This window comes from Entelurus aequoreus, linkage group LG18 (assembly GCF_033978785.1).
Source record: "Entelurus aequoreus isolate RoL-2023_Sb linkage group LG18, RoL_Eaeq_v1.1, whole genome shotgun sequence".
Classification (NCBI taxonomy): Eukaryota; Metazoa; Chordata; class Actinopteri; order Syngnathiformes; family Syngnathidae; genus Entelurus; species Entelurus aequoreus.
This window is the reverse complement of record NC_084748.1, coordinates 26,065,443-26,088,110: the sequence shown is the minus strand read 5'-3', so window position 1 is coordinate 26,088,110 and position 22,668 is coordinate 26,065,443. Positions and strand designations below refer to the sequence as shown.

General features: G+C 42.8%; 1 protein-coding gene across 2 annotated transcripts in view; it reads right to left on the bottom strand.

Annotated features, from left to right (window-relative positions):
- Positions 1 to 12,592: 12,592 nt before the first annotated feature.
- Positions 12,593 to 22,668, bottom strand: part of dnah6 (dynein, axonemal, heavy chain 6) — a 178,159-nt gene continuing 168,083 nt past the window's right edge. For both annotated transcript variants that reach the window (XM_062026800.1, XM_062026799.1), the window contains exons 79-82: positions 20,964 to 21,036; positions 20,627 to 20,778; positions 19,358 to 19,580; positions 12,593 to 13,192 (exon numbers count right to left, since the gene is read on the bottom strand). In XM_062026800.1, the coding sequence (XP_061882784.1) occupies positions 13,089 to 13,192; positions 19,358 to 19,580; positions 20,627 to 20,778; positions 20,964 to 21,036 (552 nt within the window). In that variant the 3' untranslated portion in view covers positions 12,593 to 13,088. The remainder of the gene's footprint in view (positions 13,193 to 19,357; positions 19,581 to 20,626; positions 20,779 to 20,963; positions 21,037 to 22,668) is intronic.

Genomic DNA, 22,668 nt, shown 5'->3' with positions numbered 1-22,668 from the left:
GTCCTTCCAGTCCAGTCTGCTGTTCAAGTGGACTCCCAGGTACTTGTACTGCTCCACTACTGCCACCTCCCAGCCCTGGATCTTGATGGGCTCCACTGGGGTCACTCTCTTCCTGAAGTCGATGACCAGTTCCTTGGTCTTGTCCACATTAAGGATCAGATGGTTCGCCTGAGACCACTCCACAAAGTCAGCGATCAGTGTCCTGTACTCCAATTCCCGTCCCTCTCCGATACACCCGACCACAGCAGAGTCGTCAGAGTATTTCTGCAGGTGGCAGGACCTGGAACTATACTGGAAGTCTGAGGTGTACAGGGTGAACAGGAAAGGAGACAGGACGGTCCCCTGTGGAGCACCTACACCACTGACCACAGTATCCGACACGGAGCTCCCCAGTCGCACAAACTGGGGCCTGTCAGACAAGTAATCAGTGATCCAGGAGACAATGGATGAACTGACACCCATCCTGAGCAACATGTCACTCATCAGAATTGGCTGAATGGTGTTAAAGGCACTGGAGAAATCAAAAAACATGATCCTCACAGTGCCCTTCCCACCATCCAGGTGAGAGTGAGCATGATGCAGCAGGTAGATAACAGCATCGTCCACTCCTACATGGGGCTGATATGCAAACTGTAGAGGATCCAGGGAAGGAGCCACCAGTGGCCTCAGCTGATCCAGCACAAGTCTCTCGAGGACCTTCATGACCTGGGACGTCAGGGCTACAGGTCTGAAGTCATTTGAGCTCGATGGGATGGGCTTCTTGGGCACCGACACTATGCAGGATGTTTTCCATAGCACTGGTATCCGTTCTAGCTTCAGACTCAGGTTGAAGATGGAGTGCAGGATCCCAGTTAGCTGAACAGCGCAAGTCTTCAGGACCCAGGGGTTGACTCGGTCAGGGCCTGCTGACTTAGCTTGATTGACTTTATCCAGCTGCCGTCTTACAAGTCCAGGTGTCAGACACACCGGGCTGGCTTTCTCAGTGGGGGTGGAAGTGGGGGAGGGGAGAGGGGGGAAAAAAACGGCTGTGGCAGGTAAAAGAGAAGGAGGGGGAGGTGGAGGTGTGAGAACAGGAGTAGTGGGGGGAGGGCCAGTAAGGGGTGCGTTGCTAAATCTGTTGAAAAACAAATTCAGCTCGTTGGCTCTATCTGCACCCCCATCCAGCAGTTTGGCTTTATTGTTGAAGCCTGTGTTGGCCTTCATACCCTTCCAAAACTTCACGAGTGTTGTTTTGTTGGAGTTTAGCTTCAAGCTTCCTTCTATAGGCATATTTCCCTTCTTGAAGATTAACTTTGAGCTGCCTCTTCAACTCGTCCCGATCACCGGATCTGAAGGCTCGCTTCTTTTTATTTAGCAGCACCTTTAGCTGGCTGGTGATCCAGGGCTTGTTATTTGGGTAACAGTGGACAGTTTTTGTCGGGATGATGGAGTCCTCACAGAAATGTATATAGTCAGTGATGCAGTCTGTGATTTTGTTGATATCTGTCCCGTGAGGCTTACACAGTACTTCCCAGTCTGTAGTCTCAAAGCAGTCTTGTAAGGCTATGCCTGCCTCAATACTCCTCATTTGCACTGATTTAGTTGAGATGGGCTGCCTCCTCACAGCAGGAACGTAATGAGGTGTTAAAAGCACCAGATTGTGATCAGACCGTCCCAGGGGGGGCAGGGCAGTGGCTCTGTATGTATCTTTTGAATTAGCATACAGTAGGTCCAGAGTTTTATTTTCCCGTGTTGCACAGTGTACATATTGATGGAAAGTGGGTAAAATTGAGTCCAGAGAAACATGATTAAAGTCACCCGAAATGAGAATGAGGACATCGGGATGTTTGGTCTGTTGCTTAGCAACAGCGGCGTGAATGGTGTCACAAGCAGCAGTTTCGTCAGCAGAAGGAGGAACATACACTCCAATGAAGATTACAGAAGTAAATTCCCTTGGCAAATAATATGGCCGAATTCCAACAGCCAGAAGTTCAATGTCCGGCGTACAAACACACTCCTTTACAGTAATATGAGCAGGATTACACCACCTCTCGTTCACCAAGATGGCAATCCCTCCGCCTTTTTTCTTACCGCTCAGGTGTGCTTCTATCCGCCCGTGAGGTTGTGAAGCCGGGTAGAGACGCGCTGTGGTCCGGGAAGTCCGCGTGTAGCCAAGTCTCCGTAAAGCACATGATGCTGCACACGGCGTACTCCTTTTGAGTTCGGACGAGCCCAAACAATTCGTCCATTTTGTTCGCCAAAGACCGCACGTTCCCCATGAGGACAGAGGGGATTGCAGGCTTAAATTTCCTTCTGCGCTCCTTCATCTTTATGCCGGCACGGCGTCCCCTGCGCTTTTTCCGTAGTTCCACGGGAAGGTCCGGCCGCGTTCCCCATAGCGCTGGTAAGGAGAGCGCAAACAGCTCCTCGCGGGTGTAAACAAAAGGTCTACTGCTCCGCTGATCAAAGCCAAACACAAAACGGCCCGAAAAGAAAAAGAAAAGTAACGAAAACACACAAAAACGCCCAAGAACCATAATTAGTGGTTAATGGAAGGTAAGAGATTAAAAAAAGGCAAGAAAAGTTAAGAATAATGCCAAAAATAAAGTAAAATGAAAGGAATTCAAAGGAGCTACTGTGATGTGCTGCCACTCTTCCAGGCGCACTCAATCAACCCACAACGTGGGTAACGTGGGTTGGCTCATAGAATTGCACTCTGCACTGAAAGATGGTGATGTGCGTACATGGAAGAGAATGCAGTGCGTCAGGTTGGATGCAACATGGAGTTATGCTGAACAAATTCTGGCGGTAATTTTACTGTTGGCCTTGACTTGCCATCAAAGTAGGCCTATGCGATATATGATATATTATATATTGATATATATAATTATTTAGATGGTGGTCCGTGCGGTCAAACTAGACATTTTAGCAGGGTAATGCCAACAATCTGTCCTGACTAAAATATTGCTGCTTAACTTTACAAATACATTTGGCTAATCGACATCAGTAAAATGTGGCATAATTACTTAGTAAACCATCTTGCAAGAAGCATAAACGTCGATTGCCATTTGAAGTTCCTTGGAGTAGGATTCGGATTCGGCTGCGTATCTGGCAACCTCAGTCATGGAGAATGGGAGGGGACTACAGAATTTTGACCGTGATTGCAGTACCATTTCTGACCACTTGACTACATATGGCACCTTTAACTTAATTCACCGGGCAAAGTCCTACTGGGATTACGAATCTATTTGTTTTCCTTGCCCACTTTGTTCTTGTTCTTTGTAGAACTGGTTGGAGTTTTTTTTAAATTTACTAATAAAACTGCTCGGATTAAAGAAGCGTCTTCTCAAACAACCTGAACAGTCCAGTAGTGATCGACTGAATGCCCTGAGACATTCACACAATTTTCCTTTACAGTCCTACCTCGGTTTTTCTTCTGAATATGTTCCAAAAAAAGTCAGTTGAAAACCAAATTGTGTAAAGACTAAAAGCATTCTTTTTTTTCTTTTTTTTTTACATAAGGAATAATGCAAATTTAATTAATTTGGTAAATAAGAAATAATGTAAAGCTAATTATTTCGATCCAGAAACCTAAAAAAAATATTAACAAAAATAATGCAGTTTCTCCCATCAGAAGGTTGGTTAAGAACGGAGTAAGAAGCAAAGAGTCAAGATAGGCAAACACACGTCTATACAATCTACTGCTCGTTAGTGTTACCATGTCTAAGTTTTTGTATAGAAATAAGGGGAAACAACTACAAAAGTACACTTCATTCACTAACCATGTTATAACAAAGATCAGTTAGGATAATACATAAAGTTGGATATAGGGAACATTGAAACCCTTTGTTTTTTTAATCAAAATGATTGAAATTCAATTATTGGTGCATTTGCAAACAGTTAAAGTTATGCACCAGACAAACTATAAACTGCTACTCAAAAACAATTCTTATCAACAAAATAACTCAAAACCCAAAGTGCTTACAAAGTACTAGAAGAAGAATACTGATAAACATCTTGAACCATATTTAAAAAAAGAGAATGTGATTCATTTAATTATGTGAATCACAGTTTACTTAACTATTTATTCAGTACAACTTAATTATTAATAGTATTTATTTATTTATGTTACAGATTAGCTTTTCTTTTTCCTACTTCTTTTTGGAAAGGATGTAACGAGAAATTGGAAATGTGTGATGAACCATATTGTAACTGTATGCATGTTCAAAATAAACTGACATCATTACCAAGATATGAGGAGGATGATTAACAATTATGACGCTCAGTGAAGCCCAAAGACATGTGGGTCCAAATATGCAGGCCAGAGTCTATAGCAAAAAACCCAATATATAATAAACTAATTATATATATATATATATATATATATATATATATATATATATATATATATATATATATATATATATATATATATATAAGTTTGGACACACCTTCTCATTTTTCTACATTGCCTCTTAGAGTGGTCTTAGGCCATATTGCATATTGTGTATATCGTGTTGTTTTTGTATATTGTGTGGTTTCTTCTTTTTTTTTAATGCAAAACACCTTAGGGAAGCAACCTAAATTTCGTTGGACCTGTACATGCACAATGACAATAAAGATCATTCATTCATTCATTCATTCAGTGCATTTTCTTTATTTACATTGTAGATTGTCACTGAAGGCATCACAACTCTGAATGAACACATGTGGAATTATGTACTTAACAAAAAAAAAGGTGAAATAACTGAAAACATGTTTTGTATTTTAGTTTCTTCAAAACAGCCACCCTTTGCTCTGATTACTGCTTTGCACACTCTTGGCATTCTCTCGATGAGCTTTTTTGGACAAACTAGAATATAAAACATGTTTTCAGTTATTTCAAACTTTTTTGTTAAGTACATAACTCCACATGTGTTCATTCATAGTTTTGATGCCTTCCGTGACAATCTACAATGTAAATAGTCATGAAATGAAAGAAAACGCATTGAATGAGGTGTGTCCAAACTTTTGGTCTGTACTATATACATATGTCTATCTATCTATCTATCTATATGTATATATATATATCTATATATATATATATATATATATATATATATATATATATCTATATATATATATATATATATATCTATATCTATATATATATATATATATATATATATATATATATATATATATATATATATATAGATATATATAGATATATATATATATATATTAGAGTCCACAAAACAAGTCAACAGGGCAAATACAAAAATAAAGGGGAACCAAAAAATAGCACCAAAGAAATAGTCAGAAAAGACAAAACTGTCTGGAAGAGAAGCAGACAAGCAGGAAGGCAAAATATCCAACCAATCAACAAAGTCCACACACAAGTAATGAAGGACAGGACTGTTGGCGTCCACATGTAGTAATCAACTAAAAGCTTCCTGCTGTCTCTAATCATCCACACCTGCAAACACTTCTAGAAACTCCGCCCAGTTTTGAAGTATAAGCATCTACAACAAATGGGGAAAAAAATTAGGAAAAATCCCAGACAGATGACAGGAGAAACCACATAACTGAGACACTGAGCAGCTAAATGGTATCTCAATAGCATGTGGAGGTAAGCGACGGGTGAGCAGCTAGCATTAACAGAATAAAATACATTTTACAGGGAAAACTAATAGTTTTACATGCAGAAAAAAAAAAGAAATCTGAACATTTAACATCACTTTTATTTGAAATGAACACGTTTGATGGCGGCGGGGGGCCGGTCAGCCAAAGTGCTGACACGCTCAATTTTCTTTGTTCCCATAGAGAATTATTTTAATTGTACTCAATGGAAAAAAAGGATTCTTTGTTTGAACATTACATTCCAAAAAGACTAGTTAGGCTAACCAAGATTTGACTGTATATTATTCATAGTAATAACGCCCACATTACACATTTTTTTCTGACCCCATGCATACTTTTCCACTTTTCCTGCTGCATTGATGTATTCCATTCTGTGGCTTTAAAGTAAGAATCTGTTTTTTTTTTGTAAATACATCAGTGGTAAGTCATTCATCTTGCAGACATGTGATGGAAATTTGTCATTATATACAATGTTATGGAAAACTATAAAAAAAACAAAAAAAAACACCCCAAAATATTATTATTATTATCATCCTGGAGATGCTGAAAAAGCAAATACAAGATATGTTTGCTCCGGACAGTCAATTTGTTGGCATTATGTTTTGGGATTGTACCTTTCATATTGAAGTTAATACAGTACTAATTGTAGTTACTGGGAATCGATGCTGGTACTCAAAAGTACCCATTTTCAGTATGTTTGTGTGCGTTCATGTGTTAATAAATATTTATTTGTTTAATAACACAATCTCCTTTTTTTATGTAACATTTAAAGGGGCAACATTTACACAGATGCCTAGAGGGCACCAATTTTCCAATGCATTTTACACAGTATATGCCCCCCCTTTACTTACGTATGTACGTACGTAACACATGGAAGCGCATGGTGTTGGTAGCTAATAATAGCAATTTGGATAGTTAGTGTTAGCTGTCATTAAATGTACATTTTATCATAACAACAACCTGACTGCAAATTGTTCGTTGCTTCTCTTGGATTGTGTGGATTTATGTGTGCACGCGCTCTTTGCGCTTACGTGTTGACGAGACCGGGTAAGTGACCACCGTAAACACCAATCATTTCACTCAGGACAGTCATTTTTGGACAATTGTCAGAGAAATGTGTTCTGTTAAACCACTAATGGTTTAACAGAACCATTAAATATGGTGTTCTTGTCATATTTGAAAAATGTTACTGTGAGGAAGTTGCAAACAACACCTTTAACAGTGAGCTTGCCTGCTGCCCGGATCATGTTTGTTTAGTTTTCGATTCCCTCACTTCCTGTTTTGAAGTTTTGGGTTTGTGTTTTAGTTGCTATGACTGCAGATTAGTTTCACCTGCCTCTGAATAGTGTTCAGGTTGCTAACCTGCTCCTGGGCACTAAACAGAGAGCTACTTAATCCCACGGTTCACCAAACTCAGTCTGGTTTCCTTATTTGCTTCTATGCAATAAGTTACGTCGTTGATTTACCTTTGGATTCATATGCTCATCACCCTTTGTTCTCTATTCCGTTAGCTTCCTGTGCTATCGGCACGCTGGCGCTCTTTTGGTTTGTATCCCGCATGATTTATGGACATTAAATACTTTTCTTACCTGTACCGATCCACGCATAAACATGCGACCCAACCGTAACGGAGTTGTAACTCTGTAATAATAACTGTGCTGTGCATTCGTTATATCTTGGTGTTTTATACGTTTGAGTTTCATTTGCAAGTGTCCATTCATTTCAGTTTGTCGTAAGTGTGTTGTCTTAGTCAGGAAATAGACTGTGTACAGTACTTCCTACACACAAGCTCTTTGATTGTAACGTAAATCGTAGTTGTAGTTTCCATAACCAAATTTGGAGGTGTTGAAATCGCCGGGTAAAAGTACTAATGCTGTTTAGTAGCATATATATGACATGTCCAATGAAGCATCAAGCTAGATTAGTTTGAAAACTAGAGCCTTAATTTTTAGTGCTTTCTATCAGGCATATTTGCTTTGTTGGCATGGGAAATGACAGCATTACTTAGAGACAGTCTAGTAAGAATACGCCTGTTTGCTGGTCCAGTGTTTTTATAACAAAGGTTTGAACATAAGATTTAAAGGCTGACATGTGAACACCCTTTGAGAAAAAAAAAGAAAACCAACATAAAAAAGTAAAGTTTTTATCAGCGAAAAATCTGAAACTCAAACCTGCAATTGGGTGCATTTCTACACTTTATTTAACCTTTACATTTATTCTCATAGCTGTTTTTTTTTGTCACTTACATGTCTCATCAATCAATCAATCTCTATTTATAAAGCGCTTTTCAGACCTAAAAGAAATGCAACGCAAAATGCTTTACAAAGTTAAAAACAATACCCCGTTGACCCATATCCCTCATTATCACATACGTTCGCACGGACACACACACACACACACACACACACACACACACACACACACACACACACACACACACACACACACACACACACACACACACACACACACACACACACACACACACACACACACACACACACACACACACAAACATACAACATACAAACATATGCAACTATAAGGACACATGATTGCATGGCTGAGTACAGAGGAGACGTGTGAGTAAACACTATCACAGGAGCCATCTGCATTAGGAGGTCATCAGACCATGGCCACCAGGACGCTGACACAAAAGCGCCCCCACAAGCACGGCCGATAACCCCTGAGGCAGATGGCTCATCTGAGGATCGTTGGAAAATAAAAATAATAAAACTTTTAAAATAGTTAGAACCATGAAAAAAAAAAAGAAGATACAAATATAATGAATATACAGTAAATAAATCAAATTAAATACAGTCTTGCATAACTAATGCCAATGCAGAGATTTTAAAACTGGTGTAATGTGAGCCTGCCTTCTGAATTTTGGAGTAAATGCAAAGGTGTAATAACCTTTTTAGGAAGATCAGAAAGCAGGGTGTTACAATATTCTATACGACATGTAATAAAAGCATGCATTAGCGTCTCCGTGCAATACAGAATTTATTTAGTTTTTTTAGTAGATAATTTTCTAACATTCTAACATGATTATCAATGCTTCTATAACATGCATGCAAAGAACTCAGAAAACTTTTTCTCATTTGGCAACTCTATCCTGTAGCCACACTTCCTCGGGTAACATACTTCCGGTGTTGTGACCTCAGTTTACAGCCGTCATGTCAAAACTACATCATCTACCTGACTACTAATAAATAATCTTGAACTACAACTGGTTTGGAAAAAATCAGTGTTTGGATTGTACCCATCCAAATATGATTAGCAGCAAAGTAGACCGTCGTCAATGTTGTGGCTGGGAGAGCGAACTGAGGCAACAACAAGTAAACTAGCTAAATGGTAATGTTTTGACGCGAAAATTATTGTTTAAAAACACGGATTTCCATGTTTTCGCGGACCTTTGATTACAAATGCCTGTAACGGACATAAGTCAGTAAGTACTAAATTCAGTACCCATCCCTACTTACAGTATGTTGGTATGCAGCAGGGTAATAATAACTTTTCCAGACATTGATTTTGCCCTTTGAACCTGATTATCCTTTACTTGCTGCACAGTACATTGTATGTCAGTCATGTCCATTTCAACATTTATCGTGTAAACACACTGGCTTGCACTGAAAGACAATATTTGCTCTTTGAGAGATCTTCAAATAGATTGTGAGAGTGGAGATGCGGAGAGCTTTTTCTATTTCACGCCGTGTCACATTGTAATCAGTGGGAAGCATCCTGCAAGCGGATTAGCGAGCTTATGTAACGCGTTTGTGTTCTCTTCCATGTCAGCTGCAGCTTTTAATGCAGTGACTTATTTTCCATCAAACCTTGTTTATACTTACTGGAACACAACAACACATTGTAATCAACCTCGTATTGGCTCCCAAATCTATAAACGTCATAAATATTAATACTTAAATTATTGCCTGACGGACCATTTGACAGTTCATTAGGAATCGCTCCATAGTCTAATATTTGTTTAACAATAATTCTAAAATATTTACTTATTCTATGGTATATTGCTATATTTAGGCCACAACACAACAACAGTGTGATGCAGTTATATAAATAAAAAGATAAATCAACAGTGTTCGCACATGAACGATCATTTGGAGTTGTCCAGATACAGAAAAAAAAACATTTACAACACAAACAAACAGGAAGAATAACAATAATTGATTTTTTGATTTTTTTAGTTTTAAAAAATCTAGATATTTAATTGAGACATGTTTAAAAAAACTAATTACAGATATATTTGAAGTGATTAGTACCTTCGGTGTTAAGAAATATACACGAAAAATATTTTCCATCTTGATTTTTTATGTATTAATTTGCATCTTGGGCAGCACGGTGGAACAGGGGTTAGTGCATGTGCCTCACAATACGAAGGTCGTGAGTAGTCCTGAGTTCAATCCCGGGCTCGGGATCTTTCTGTGGGGAGTTTGCATGTTCTCCCCGTGACTGCGTGGGTTCCCTCCGGGTACTCCGGCTTCCTCCCATTGCGGAAAACATGCACCTTGGGATAGGTTGATTGGAAACACTAAATTGGCCCTAGTGTGTGAATGTGAGTGTGAATGTTGTCTGTCTATCTGTGTTGGCCCTGCGATGAGGTGGCGACTTGTCCAGGGTGTGCCCCGCCTTCACCCCGAATGCAGCTGAGATAGGCTCCAGCACCCCCCGCGACCCCAAAAGGGACAAGCGGTAGAAAATGGATGGATGGAATTTGTATCTATTATGTTAAAAAAATACATTAGGCTAGACCAGGGGTCGGCAACCCGCGGCTCTAGAGCCGCATGCAGCTCTTTAGCGCCGCCCTAGTGGCTCTCAGGAGCTTTTTTAAAAATGTATGAAAAATGGAAAAAGATGAGGAAAAAAAAAAAAGTTTTTGTTTTAATATGGTTTCCGTAGGAGGACAAACATGACGCAAACCTCCCTAATTGTTATAAAGCACACTGTTTATATTAAACATGCTTCACTGATTCGAGTATTTGGCGAGCGCCGTTTTGTCCTACTAATTTTGGCGGTCCTTGAACTCACCGTAGTTTGTTTACAAGTATAACTTTCTCCGACTTTCTAGGACGTGTTTTATGCCACTTCTTTTTCTGTCTCACTCTGTCCACCAAACTTTTAACGTTGTGCGTGAAGGCACAAAGGTGAGTTTTGTTGACGTTATTGACTTGTGTGGAGTGCTAGTCAGACATATTTGGTCAGTGCGTGACTGCAAGCTAATCGATGCTAACATGCTATTTAGGCTAGCTATATGTACATATTGCAGCATTATGCCTCATTTGTAGGTATATTTGAGGTCATTTAGTTACCTTTAAGTCATTTTAATTCAATTTATATCTCATGACACACTATCTGTATGTAATATGGCTTTTAATTTTTTGCGGCTCCATACAGATTTGTTTTTGTATTTTTGGTCCAATATGGCTCTTTCAACATTTTGGGTTGCCGACCCCTGGGCTAGACGGTGGATCTGCACATAGTTGTGATGTAGCATTCACGTCCCTGCAAAATCACGATGTTTGGTTTATTAATTTTAGTCACACAAAGCCATCCATTAGTGCTGTCTATTCAAACATTATAGTTCCTGATCCCCTAAGAGGCTAAAATAGTGTGTACAAAGTCTAACATTGTGTGTACTATTGGCTGATCTACTAACCTAATAAGTACAAAAGTGATGCAGACCGTTATATTTTGTGTGTGGTAACAGCTGTCACAATGGAGACACTTATTGCGGACCAGTCTTGGACTAACTTTAGAGGCCCAAGTGGTTGTTTTCCTTGTAGACACGTAATCTAATGTTCCATTTTCCTAAATGTTGTGTGTATCATCTTGCGTGGCGATGTGTGTTACCAATAGTTGCCATGATCCATTGCCCGGATCCTGTTTGTTAAGTTTTTGACTTCCTCAGTTCCTGTTTTGAGCACCCCAGGGGTTATGTTTTAGTTGCCATGGGTGCAAATTAGTTTCACCTGCCTCTGATTAGTGTTCGGGATGCTCACCTGCTCCCGGGCACTAATCAGAGAGCTACTTATTCAGTTTTTTCGCCACACACAGTCTGGCTTTCTGGTTTGCTTTACGCAACAGTTACGTTTGATGATTTCTTACCTCTTTGCTCACGATTTCATTTGTTTTATTACCTGCTTACCATGTTTCTGTTGTTGCAAACACATCCTGCATTTTGCTTTCATGTCACAGTGTTGCAAAGTAGTAACACAATAGCAACACAATGCGTAAGTGAGGCGTTCTTTGGAGTGATTAAGGTTGGCTCTGATTGGTGGGTCTGTTGTGCCAGGTCAGCTAGAAAACATCACTGGGGACTTTGATCAGCAGACCACGTGTAATAAGTCACACACCTGACACCCCCCCCCCCCCACACACACACACAAACACGAATGTTGTTTCCAGCCACATGACACTATATTTTGAAAAATATTTTTAGTTGTTTTTTTTAGAAGTAATTCATTATTTATATAATTATAATTGTATGAAGTAAAGGGAAACTTGACATATTTATGATTATATTTAGTTGAATATTGAGGGGTTGTATAATTATGAAAAATTACAGTCTTGCTACTTTATATTAAAATTGTCCTTGTCTTGCAAGCAAAAAAATAAATACATAAAACAGCACCAACTAATTTGGGTGGGGGCGGATTAAGCATATTTTAAGGATGCTTAAACAATGCTTATTGTTTAGTCATCTAAAATAATTTGTGTTAAAAAGGGGGCAGATAAATATAAGAATAGTATTCTTCCATCTGCTCCTTTCTGATCATGGAAATGTATACGAAACAAAAAAAACAATGAAAGTGTCAACTGTATATGGCTTGTATATATGCATTTTCATGAAAGGAATAAAAAGAAATGATGATGATGAATGCTTAAAAACAATCTGCAATGCAAAAACAATAAAATACAACTAAAGTACCTACAATTTATTGACAAACTTAATTTAAAGTCAGTTTTAAATGTCATGACCTCCTGAAGGTTAAAGCAAAAATGTTTTGGTGTTGAAGTGAAAAACCTGAGAGATTTTTTTTTTCTGAGGTTGAATGCAGAAAGAAAGTCGTGAGAGATGTGTAAGTTATGACACTAAAAGGTGAATTTAAAAAAAAACTAAACAACAAATATAAAATCCCAACCTGCTTGTATTGACACTAGGGATTTAAAAGATTTTACTGATGCCGACTGATAACATCAGCAATACTCACAAGACTGTGAGAGAATGGCTTCAAGATAGTTTACAGTATATAAGTTATGTAGCATAACTTGACAGATGTGTGCAGATGTTGCAACATATTTCAGTCTGTGCTGTGACAACTCTTATCATGTCATCACGTATTCAAGTGATGATATGATAATATATCTTCACATGTTTTTGACTCAGATTGGTCCTTGACAATTGGTTCATTCAAAATATGAAAACATGCTTTCATGTCACTTACTAGTGATTATACTTTTTGAAAATTCACTCAGTCGTCCAACTGACACAACAGAGCAGAAGCTTTGGAGATCCAGTAGTCGCTGGGACGGTTTGATGGAAGCAAGACCGTCACAACAAAATTTGTGGAGTGTCCTGAGGGAGACAATAACAATAAATAACTCGTCATACAATTCTTATATGTACATCATGATAATACAGTCTACACATGAATAGTCATACATTCATGATGGAAATACAATAAACTCTTGTTTATTGCTGGTAATTGGTTCCAGACACGACCGGACACGACCACAATAAATGAGTTTCGGCTGAGTAGGAATCATTCAATCTAAATTGTCATTGCTAGAGCACAAAATACCTATTTACTACTACCTTTATAAATAGATTTTTCAACATTAACAATGCCCTCTTTACATGAAACAACACAATTTAGTCACCTTTAAACTCTTAATCCAATATAGTAATGCTGCCTGAGGCTGAGGAAATCAGTGGCCACGATACTGAACATTGTCAACGGATTGGTTTGGTCTCATTGAGTAGCCATTACTACTGTAGTTTTGATATATTAACTTCATCTAGCTGTTTTCATGCTTGACAATGATTAATTGTAGGGCCTAAATGTTTTAGAATATTCTTTAAAAAAACAGAAACCAATCTGCAACGTAACAAGTACATGATACACACACACACATTTTATATATATATATATATATATATATATATATATATATATATATATATATATATATATATATATATATATATATATATATGTATATATATACACACACACACACACACACATACATACATACATACATACATACATACATACATACATACATACATACATATATATATCGAGATCTATATATATATATATATATATATGTATATATATATGTGTATATGTGTATATATATATATATATATATATATATATATATATATATATATATATATATATATATATATATATATATATATATATATATATATATATATATATACCTGTTTCGCAGGTTTTCCTGATTTTATTGAAATAATTTTAGTATTCAATACAATACAATACAATGATATAGCCTCTTTTTTCCTGACCTAACTTATATTCCTGCTCTACTCCGGTATTGAGCACTGTATAACGGATAAACCACAGAAACCTCGACTCTCTCTCTCTCTCTCTCTCTCTCTCTCTCTCTCTCTCTCTCTCTCTCTCTCTCTCTCTCTCTCTCTCTCTCTCTCTCTATATATATATATAGAGAGAGTCAAGGTTTCTGCGGGCAGGGTGTGTACAGGTGCCGGCCATGAAGCAGCAGACAGGTGAGTGGATACCTCAGCTGGAACGAGTTATCTAATCACCTGTTTATTAGCAGCGTTGGAGACCGTGGGGGGGAAGCAGAGAGTGACGGCGAGCGAGACAACAACTAAAAGAAAAACCAGACTGCTGAAAAGCACACGAGAGGAGAAAGCGCAAGACTGCTGGAAAAAGCACATGAGAGGAGAAAATGTGAGACTGCTGCAAAGCACAAAGACTTTGAAAAGAAAAATAATAAAAGACTGTTGTCACTCTGCATCCGAGGGGTGTGACTGTGTACTGCTAGTCCCAGAAGAACCCAGAGCTAAGAAGGACTTCACAAGTGGCGCCCAACATCGCAGGACCACAAAAATGTCAAACCCAACCCCCCTGGAGGCGCTCGGTCGGGTCCTGGCCGAGGTGTCTGCGGCGACCCAGCAGCAGACGCGGGTGCTGCAAACGCTAACGGAAAGGGCGGCAGGGACATCGGAAGCAAGGGCGGCAACCTCCATGCAGCGCATGGCGGAGGACCCCCGCGCGTACCTCAACGTGTTTGAGGCCACGGCAGCAGCATGCAGGTGGCCGGAGGAAGAGTGGGGCGTGAAGCTGCTGCCGCTCCTGGCGGGGGTGTTCAGTCTCCCGGCGGCCGCCCAGATGCACTTCCCCAACCTGCGGCGCGCCATCCTGGATCGGGTCGGCAGCAGCCCAGAGGACCACCGACGCCGGTTCTGAGCCCTGAAGTTGGACCCCGATGACCGCCCCTTCATATTGGCGCAGCAGCTGAGGGACGCGGCGACCCGGTGGCTCTAACCCAAAGGAGAAGACAGCCATATGTTTGAGTTGGTTGTTCTCAAATAATTTATTGACTCTATCCCGGCCAGGACCTCCGTGTGGGTGAGGTACCACCGTCCCCAGGACTTGATGACGGCAGTGAAGCTGGCGGAGGATCACCTGGCGGTCCAGCGGGAGGCGACCACAAGGCCGGCCGAAAGGCCCACCCCAGCACCCCCCCGACGACTCGCGCCGCAGGAGGCGGCACCCCTGGAGCCGCAACCTCGCCCGGCCGAGCCGCTTGGGTCTCGCGAGCAGGTCCTTCACTCGGACATCCAGCACACACACACACACACACACACACACACACACACACACACACACACACACACACACACACACACACACACACACACACACACAAGCACCCAGACAAGTATAACATCAAAGGGGGGGCATGGGGTGATAATGTCTCCTCTGCTTGTTCTCTCCAGGGTACCGGCGCTGCTGAGAGGGGGCTTCCCTCGCAGATGGCACCTCGGACACCAGGGCCGGTGTGCTGGGGATGCGGACAACCCGGACACGTGCGACGGGAGTGCTCCTTGATGGAGGTGGGGCAGGTGATACGGGTTGTCGGCCCCCCAGCGCCCTCCCCCGATCTAGGGGAGACGTATTGTGTCTCGGTAAGGGCGCAAGGGAGTATATACCGGGCGATGGTGGATTCGGGCTGCAAACAGTCCATGATCCACCAAAACCTGGTTCGACCCGGGGCGTTGAGGCTAGCGACACGGGGAAAAATTAGGTGTATTCATGGGGGTGTGCACGAGTACCCTATTGTGCCAGTGGAAATTTGGTATAAGGGTCAAAACCACAGTGTCAAGGTTGCCGTAAACGTGCACCTTACGAACCCCGTAATTTTAGGGACGAATTGGCCGGGGTTTAACCATCTGGTGACACAATGTGTGGGGATACGTTCACGGACTGTAGGAAAGGGGAATATCCGCGCAGTTCTCAGTGGCGACGCGGGTTCATCCGACACTGCCAAGCGGGAACCGGCGGGGGCTTTGCGGGAAGCCCCCCGGCCTCCCATTGGCAACCTATGGAGGATTTTCCCCTCGTGCCGTCCCGTGATGAAACCTTGCGCGCGGCCTGGGACCAGGTGGATTACATCGACGGTCAGCTGGTGCGCCCGGGGAAAGTGCGGGTATTCTAACACTTTCCAATTATTAGGGATAGGTTATACCGAGTGAGCCGTTACACTCATATCGGAGAGGAATACAACCAGTTGTTGGTGCCAAAACGCAGCCGAGAAATGGTTTTCCAGGCGGCGCATTTTAATCCCATGTGTGGCCACATGGGGTATGATAAGACACTTAATCGGCTCATAGTCCGATTCCATTGGCTGGGCATCCGGGAAGACGTGCGCCGTTGGTGCACTGCCTGCCCAGACTGCCAGCTGGTGAACCCAGGGGCCCCCCCAAAGGCGCCCTTGCGCCCATTACCGCTCATGGAGGTCCCTTTCGAGAGAATTGGGATGGACCTCATCGAACCATTTCACCCGAGCACACGGGGATATTGCTTTGTGCTAGTCCTGGTGGATTACGCAACGCGCTATCCTGAAGCAGTGCCTCTGCGCTCTATCTCTGCCAAGAGTGTTGCGCAGGCCCTGTTTCAGGTCATCTCCCGAGTCGGAATCCCGAAAGAGATTCTGACTGACCAGGGCACGTCCTTTATGTCACGCACGATAAAGGAACTATACGGGTTACTGGGAATTAAGGCCATCCGCACCAGCGTATACCATCCACAAACAGATGGGCTGGTGGAGAGATTAAATAAAACCCTGAAAACCATGATCCGTAAATTTACGCACAAGGACAAACCAAATTGGGATAAATGGCTGGATTCCCTAATGTTTGCGATGCGGGAGGTACCCCAGGCCTCCGGAGGTTTTGCACCTTTTGAACTATTGTATTGCCGGAGGCCGCGCGGAGTCCTGGACATAATTAAAGAAAGCTGGGAGGAGGGGCCGAGCTCCAGCAAAAATGAAATTCAGTACGTCTTGGACATGCGAGCAAAACTAGACACGGTGGGGCACTTGTCACGTGAGAATTTGCTCCGCGCCCAGGAGCGTCAGCAGCGCGCGTATAACAAGGGGACCCAGCTACGAAAATTTTCACCGGTAGAAAAAGTGCTTGTATTGCTTCCAACCTCCAGCTCCAAATTACTTGTGAAGTGGCAAGGGCCTTTTGAGGTCACGCGGCAAGTGGGTGATGTGGATTACGAGGTTCGACGCTCGGACCGGGGCGGAGACACTCAGATCTACCATCTGAACCTACTGAAGGCATGGAAATAGGCGGAGCCTGTTTCCATGGTAACAGTTGTGAGGGAGGAGGATGAGTTGGGACCAGAGGTCCCGCGCTCTGCCCTGCCCCCTCCCCTCCCCTGTGACAACCAGCTCACGTTAGCGCAGAGAGCGGATGTTGCTAAGCTGCAGCGGCGTTTCTCTGATGTGTTCTCCTCTCGGCCCGGCCGCACGAATCTCATCCAACATCATATTGAGACCAGCCGGGGGTTACGGTGCGATCTTGGCCATACCGGCTTCCCGAACACAAACACAAAGTAGTTCGGGAGGAATTAAAAATGCTTGAGTTGGGGGTAATAGAAGAATCCCACAGCGCGTGGTGCAGCCCTATCGTTCTGGTAGGGAAGAAAGATGGGTCTGTGCGGTTCTGTGTGGATTACCGCAAGGTGAATGAAATATCAGGTGAATGAAATATCACGTTTTGACGTGTACCCAATGCCTCGGGTCGACAAGCTCCTGGATCGGCTGGGCACTGCTCCCTTTTTCACGACACTGGATTTAACCAAGGGCTACTGGCAGATTCCCTTGTCACCACAGTCCCGAGAAAAAACGGCCTTTTCCACTCCGGAAGGTTTATACCAATTCGTGACACTTCCGTTTGGTTTGTTCGGTGCGCCCGCCACGTTCCAGCGCCTCATGGACCGAGTGCGGCCACAAGTAGACAAGACAGCATCGATCGCAGCCTGTCTACATCCCAAGACAAAAAAGGAGGTGAGGCAGTTTTTGGGTCTGGGGGGATATTACCGAGCCATTCCCCGGTTCGCAGACTTGACCAGCCTACTGACTGACCTCACCCGAAAGGGTACTCCAGATCTGGTCCAGTGGACGGAGCAGTGCCAGCGGGTGTTCGACAAGGTAAAAACAGCACTCTGCGAGGAGCCGGTACTGCACATGCCCGACTTTACCATCCCTTTCTTTCTGCAGGCGGACGCGTCGGGCCGGAGACTGGGGGCGATGCTGTCCCAGCGGGTGGAGGGCGTCGACCGCCCCGTCCTGTACATCAGCCGGAAACTCTCGGACCGGGAGGCGAGGTACAGCACGGTGGAGAGGGAGTGCCTTGCCATCCGGTGGGCGGTCGGGGCCCTCCGCTACTACCTGTTGGGGCGCGCCTTCAGTCTCTGCTCGGACCACAAACCGCTCCAATGGCTCCGCCGCATGAAGGATGCCAACGCACGGATCACCCGGTGGTACCTTGCATTGCAGCCCTACAACTTCCGGGTGGTCCACAGACCGGGCACGCAGATGGCCGTAGCCGACTTCCTCTCTCGCCCTTCTATGGGGGGGAGGGGGGCGCGGGCGCGGCCGGACAGTTGCCCGCCCTGAGTCTGACGGTGGAGGCATGTGGAAGGGGCGTGGTCCACGCAGGGTGAGTGCAGGTGCCAGCCATGAAGCAGCAGACAGGTGAGTGGATACCTCAGCTGGAACGAGTTATCTAACCACCTGTCTCTTTATTAGCAGCGTCGGAGACCATGGGGGGGAGCAGAGAGTGACGGCAAGCGAGACGACAACCAAAAGAAAAACCAGACTGCTGAAAAGCACACGAGAGGAGAAAGCGCAAGACTGCTGGAAAAAGCACATGAGAAGAGAAAGCGTGAGACTGCTGCAAAGCACAAAGACTTTGAAAAGAAATATAATAAAAGACTGTTGTCACTCTGCATCCGAGGGGTGTGACTGTGTACTGCTGGTCCCAGAAGAACCCAGAGCTAAGAAGGACTTCACATATATATATATACTGTATACATACATACATACATAACATAATTTATTAACACATATACATAGTGTTAAATAGTCATATGTGTATATGACGATATATAAAGAACATGATAGTTATACAGGTATATGTTATGTCACATGAGCCAAAGTGTACCTGTAGTAGAAAGTGTTCCTGCCCTGGCAGATGTCTTGTACAAGGGGGCGTGATAAAGACCAGGTTCAGCCTCATAGTTCTGCATCGGTTCAAAATGCATCACTGGCAGATTGGAGTTCATCACTCGAGGTAATGCGTCCTCAATAACCATGTTGTCATCATCCCAGCGACTGGCATCCATGAACATGCCGTGAACTAACACGCCATCTCCTGGCACTGGCATCTGCATCACAAGTAAGCACCTTCACCACCTTCTATTCTGGTATCAACAATTCAACTTTGCAAAATGTTGACATACTGTAGGGCCAGTGTACCACCTGAACTTTATATTACCTTTTACCTTATGATATTATGTTTTTATGTTATTATGTTTTATAGAAGCTTATATTATGCTATTATGTTTTATTATGATACAACGGTTTACATGTATTTATGTTATTATGTTATATATGTGTTTATATTATGGTATGTTCTTTCTGCATTCATTGTATGTTATGATTTATATGTATATTATGTTATTCTGTTTATATTATTTTATTGTAGGCCATGTGTTTTTATTTTGTTATAAAGTTTTATATGTGTTCATATTATGTTATAAAGTTGTATATGTGTTCATATTATGTTATTATGTTCTACACAGTAAGTGTGGTAGTTTTTTGGCCTCATTCTGTGTGAATCTCATGTGTGACTGAAGCATGCAGGAGTTTGCCTTTTTCAGAATCACACTTCTCACCTCCATAGTATAAGGAGCGGACTACAAAAAGGTGTCCCAGACATTGCCTGTCTCACTTCACCCTGGTCAGCAGACCACAGCTGGTGGGACCCCAGCTCAAAAAAGTTGGTGCAGGCCATACATTTTTCTGGAGTGGACATGCTCCAGAAAACCGCCGTGAAGCTTTGTAGTGTGAAACAAACTTGTCACCAAGCTAAGTAGTCTTCCACGGTGCATCAACAACCGACTTATGACCCTAAAGTTATCACTTACAATTTTTTGATTACCAGCAGTCTATCGCCTCCCTGTTCGTAATAAGACATCAACCGTTCAAAGCACTGGCATCTAATTATGCTTTAGTCAGGAAAAGAGATAGGCAGAATGTATGTATAACCAGGTCCATTGTTTTGATGACAATGAGGATTCCTTAGCGAGGTCCCCAGGGAAAGGCAGCACAAAAGCATCTGCACATCTCAAAATGAATATGTCTTGCTTCTATCTATCTGTGCACGTGCCTGGTACACAGCATGAATCATGATGGTTGTAAAGTCAAGTACCTCCTTATCCATCTCCAGCTCAGCACTGCTGCCTGCGTTGCGCGTTGCCTCAGCCACCGTGCTCTGGTCCCTGTACAGGGGCAACATGTTGAAGCGGAAGTTGAGCTCGTCGATGGGCAAGTTGTACTGGCGGGCATGATTCTGCAGGACTGCTGTACAGCACCAAAAAGGAGAGAATGTTTGAGTGTACTTGTTTTCTTCTCCATCGGTATTCTCAAAATACTTGGTGAGCATTATAGATATAATATTAACAATGTAAACTATGATTCCAATTCATGGATGGAAGTACATTCTGGTAGTTTTGATTCACTCTCATGGTTGATTTAAAACATTTTACCAGTTAGAAAGCCCTGAGGGAAGAAGAATCCAGAGATCCAAAACGATTTGGGATGGCCACGTGTGATCCAAGACTACAACAGAGAAATACAAATATAGATGTATTTGTAAATTGGTGCATGGTTAATGTGTATCAATGTATTGAGGTCATCATATTAAAAATGATGTAAGTGACACAGGCTGACTGAACTATTGGACATGAGCCACGTCATGAAATTATGATTAGACTAGACTAGACTAGTTGATGATTATTAGAACACACAATACTGGGAGTAGGACATGCAAATGTAATCTTTCAGCACTCAAAATGTGATTTATCAAACCTGAAACTGTTCGGCAAGCCGCTGCATATATTTAATAAATATTAAAGAAAAAAAATGATAAAAAACATGACAAAGCATGTTGGAGCATAGCACTGCTAGTCTGCATCATACGGAAGCAGAATGAGTCGATAACGCCAGTCAAGAACATGAAAAATAATATCTAAATGGCAGACATTTATATGTGAAAATATGGAGAAGCTGCTGATGGTGTGTTAGACGCAAAGCAGTCAAAAGAAGATACTGTAAAAGTCCATGTTCCAAGGCAGAGATTGGCAAAATATGGCCTGCCGGCCACATCCGGCCCGTTGGTCTTTTTAATCCAGCCCGCCAAATATTGGAACAGAATTGAACAAAGATTTGTTTTCATAATTGCCACAACAAGACTGATACTAGACTTTGACGCACTGGAGGACTGAAGGTCGGCTGTAACAGCTGACCTCCTAATTTTAACTACACAGAAGACACTCTGGGGGTGTTGTACACATGCACGGGGGGGGGGGGGTTTCGAGAGTACGGCACACCCCTCATTGCACCCCTCATTGCCTCCTCAGCCGGCGCGGGTTGCGGGGACTGCGGTCTGGTGGCCTGCCATTCCCGGGCAGAGACCTCGCTGAGGGTGTGAGGCTTGTATTAATGTATTATTATGTTTTATTTATTTTTACTAATATTGTTATTTTTCTTTATTTTTTTAAAATTATTTTTAACATTGTATCATTTATTTGTGTGTGACGTCGCGCGGGTCTCGCTTCCTGTTGGGTGGGGTCCGTGCCCGTGTGGCCCGACCTTGCGCTGTGGGGTCTGTGTTGGTGACTTGATGCGGTGGCGGCGCGGCCCCCTTGTCTGGTCTAGATGCTGTGTCTCGGTTGTTTGGGCGGTGGTGTGTTTGTGCGGGTTTGGGTTGGGGTGGTGGGGTCTTTTGGTGGGGGAGGTGTTAATGTCTCTTGGTTGTATGTTGGCGTTTGGGCTGACTGGCGGCACACCCCTCATTGCCTCCTCAGCCGGCGCGGGTTGCGGGGACTGCGGTCTGGTGGCCTGCCATTCCCGGGCAGAGACCTCGCTGAGGGTGTGAGGCTTGTATTAATTTATTATTATGTTTTATGTATTTTTATTAATATTGTTATTTTTTTTAAATTATTTTTAACATTGTATTATTTATTTGTGTGTGACGCAGGTCTCGCTTCCTGTTGGGTGGGGTCCGTGCCCGTGTGGCCCGACCTTGCGCTGTGGGGTCTGTGTTGGTGACTTGATGCGGTGGCGGCGCGGCCCCCTTGTCTGGTCTAGATGCTGTGTCTCGGTTGTTTGGGCGGTGGTGTGTTTGTGCGGGTTTGGGTTGGGGTGGTGGGGTCTTTGGTGGGGGAGGTGTTAATGTCTCTTGGTTGCATG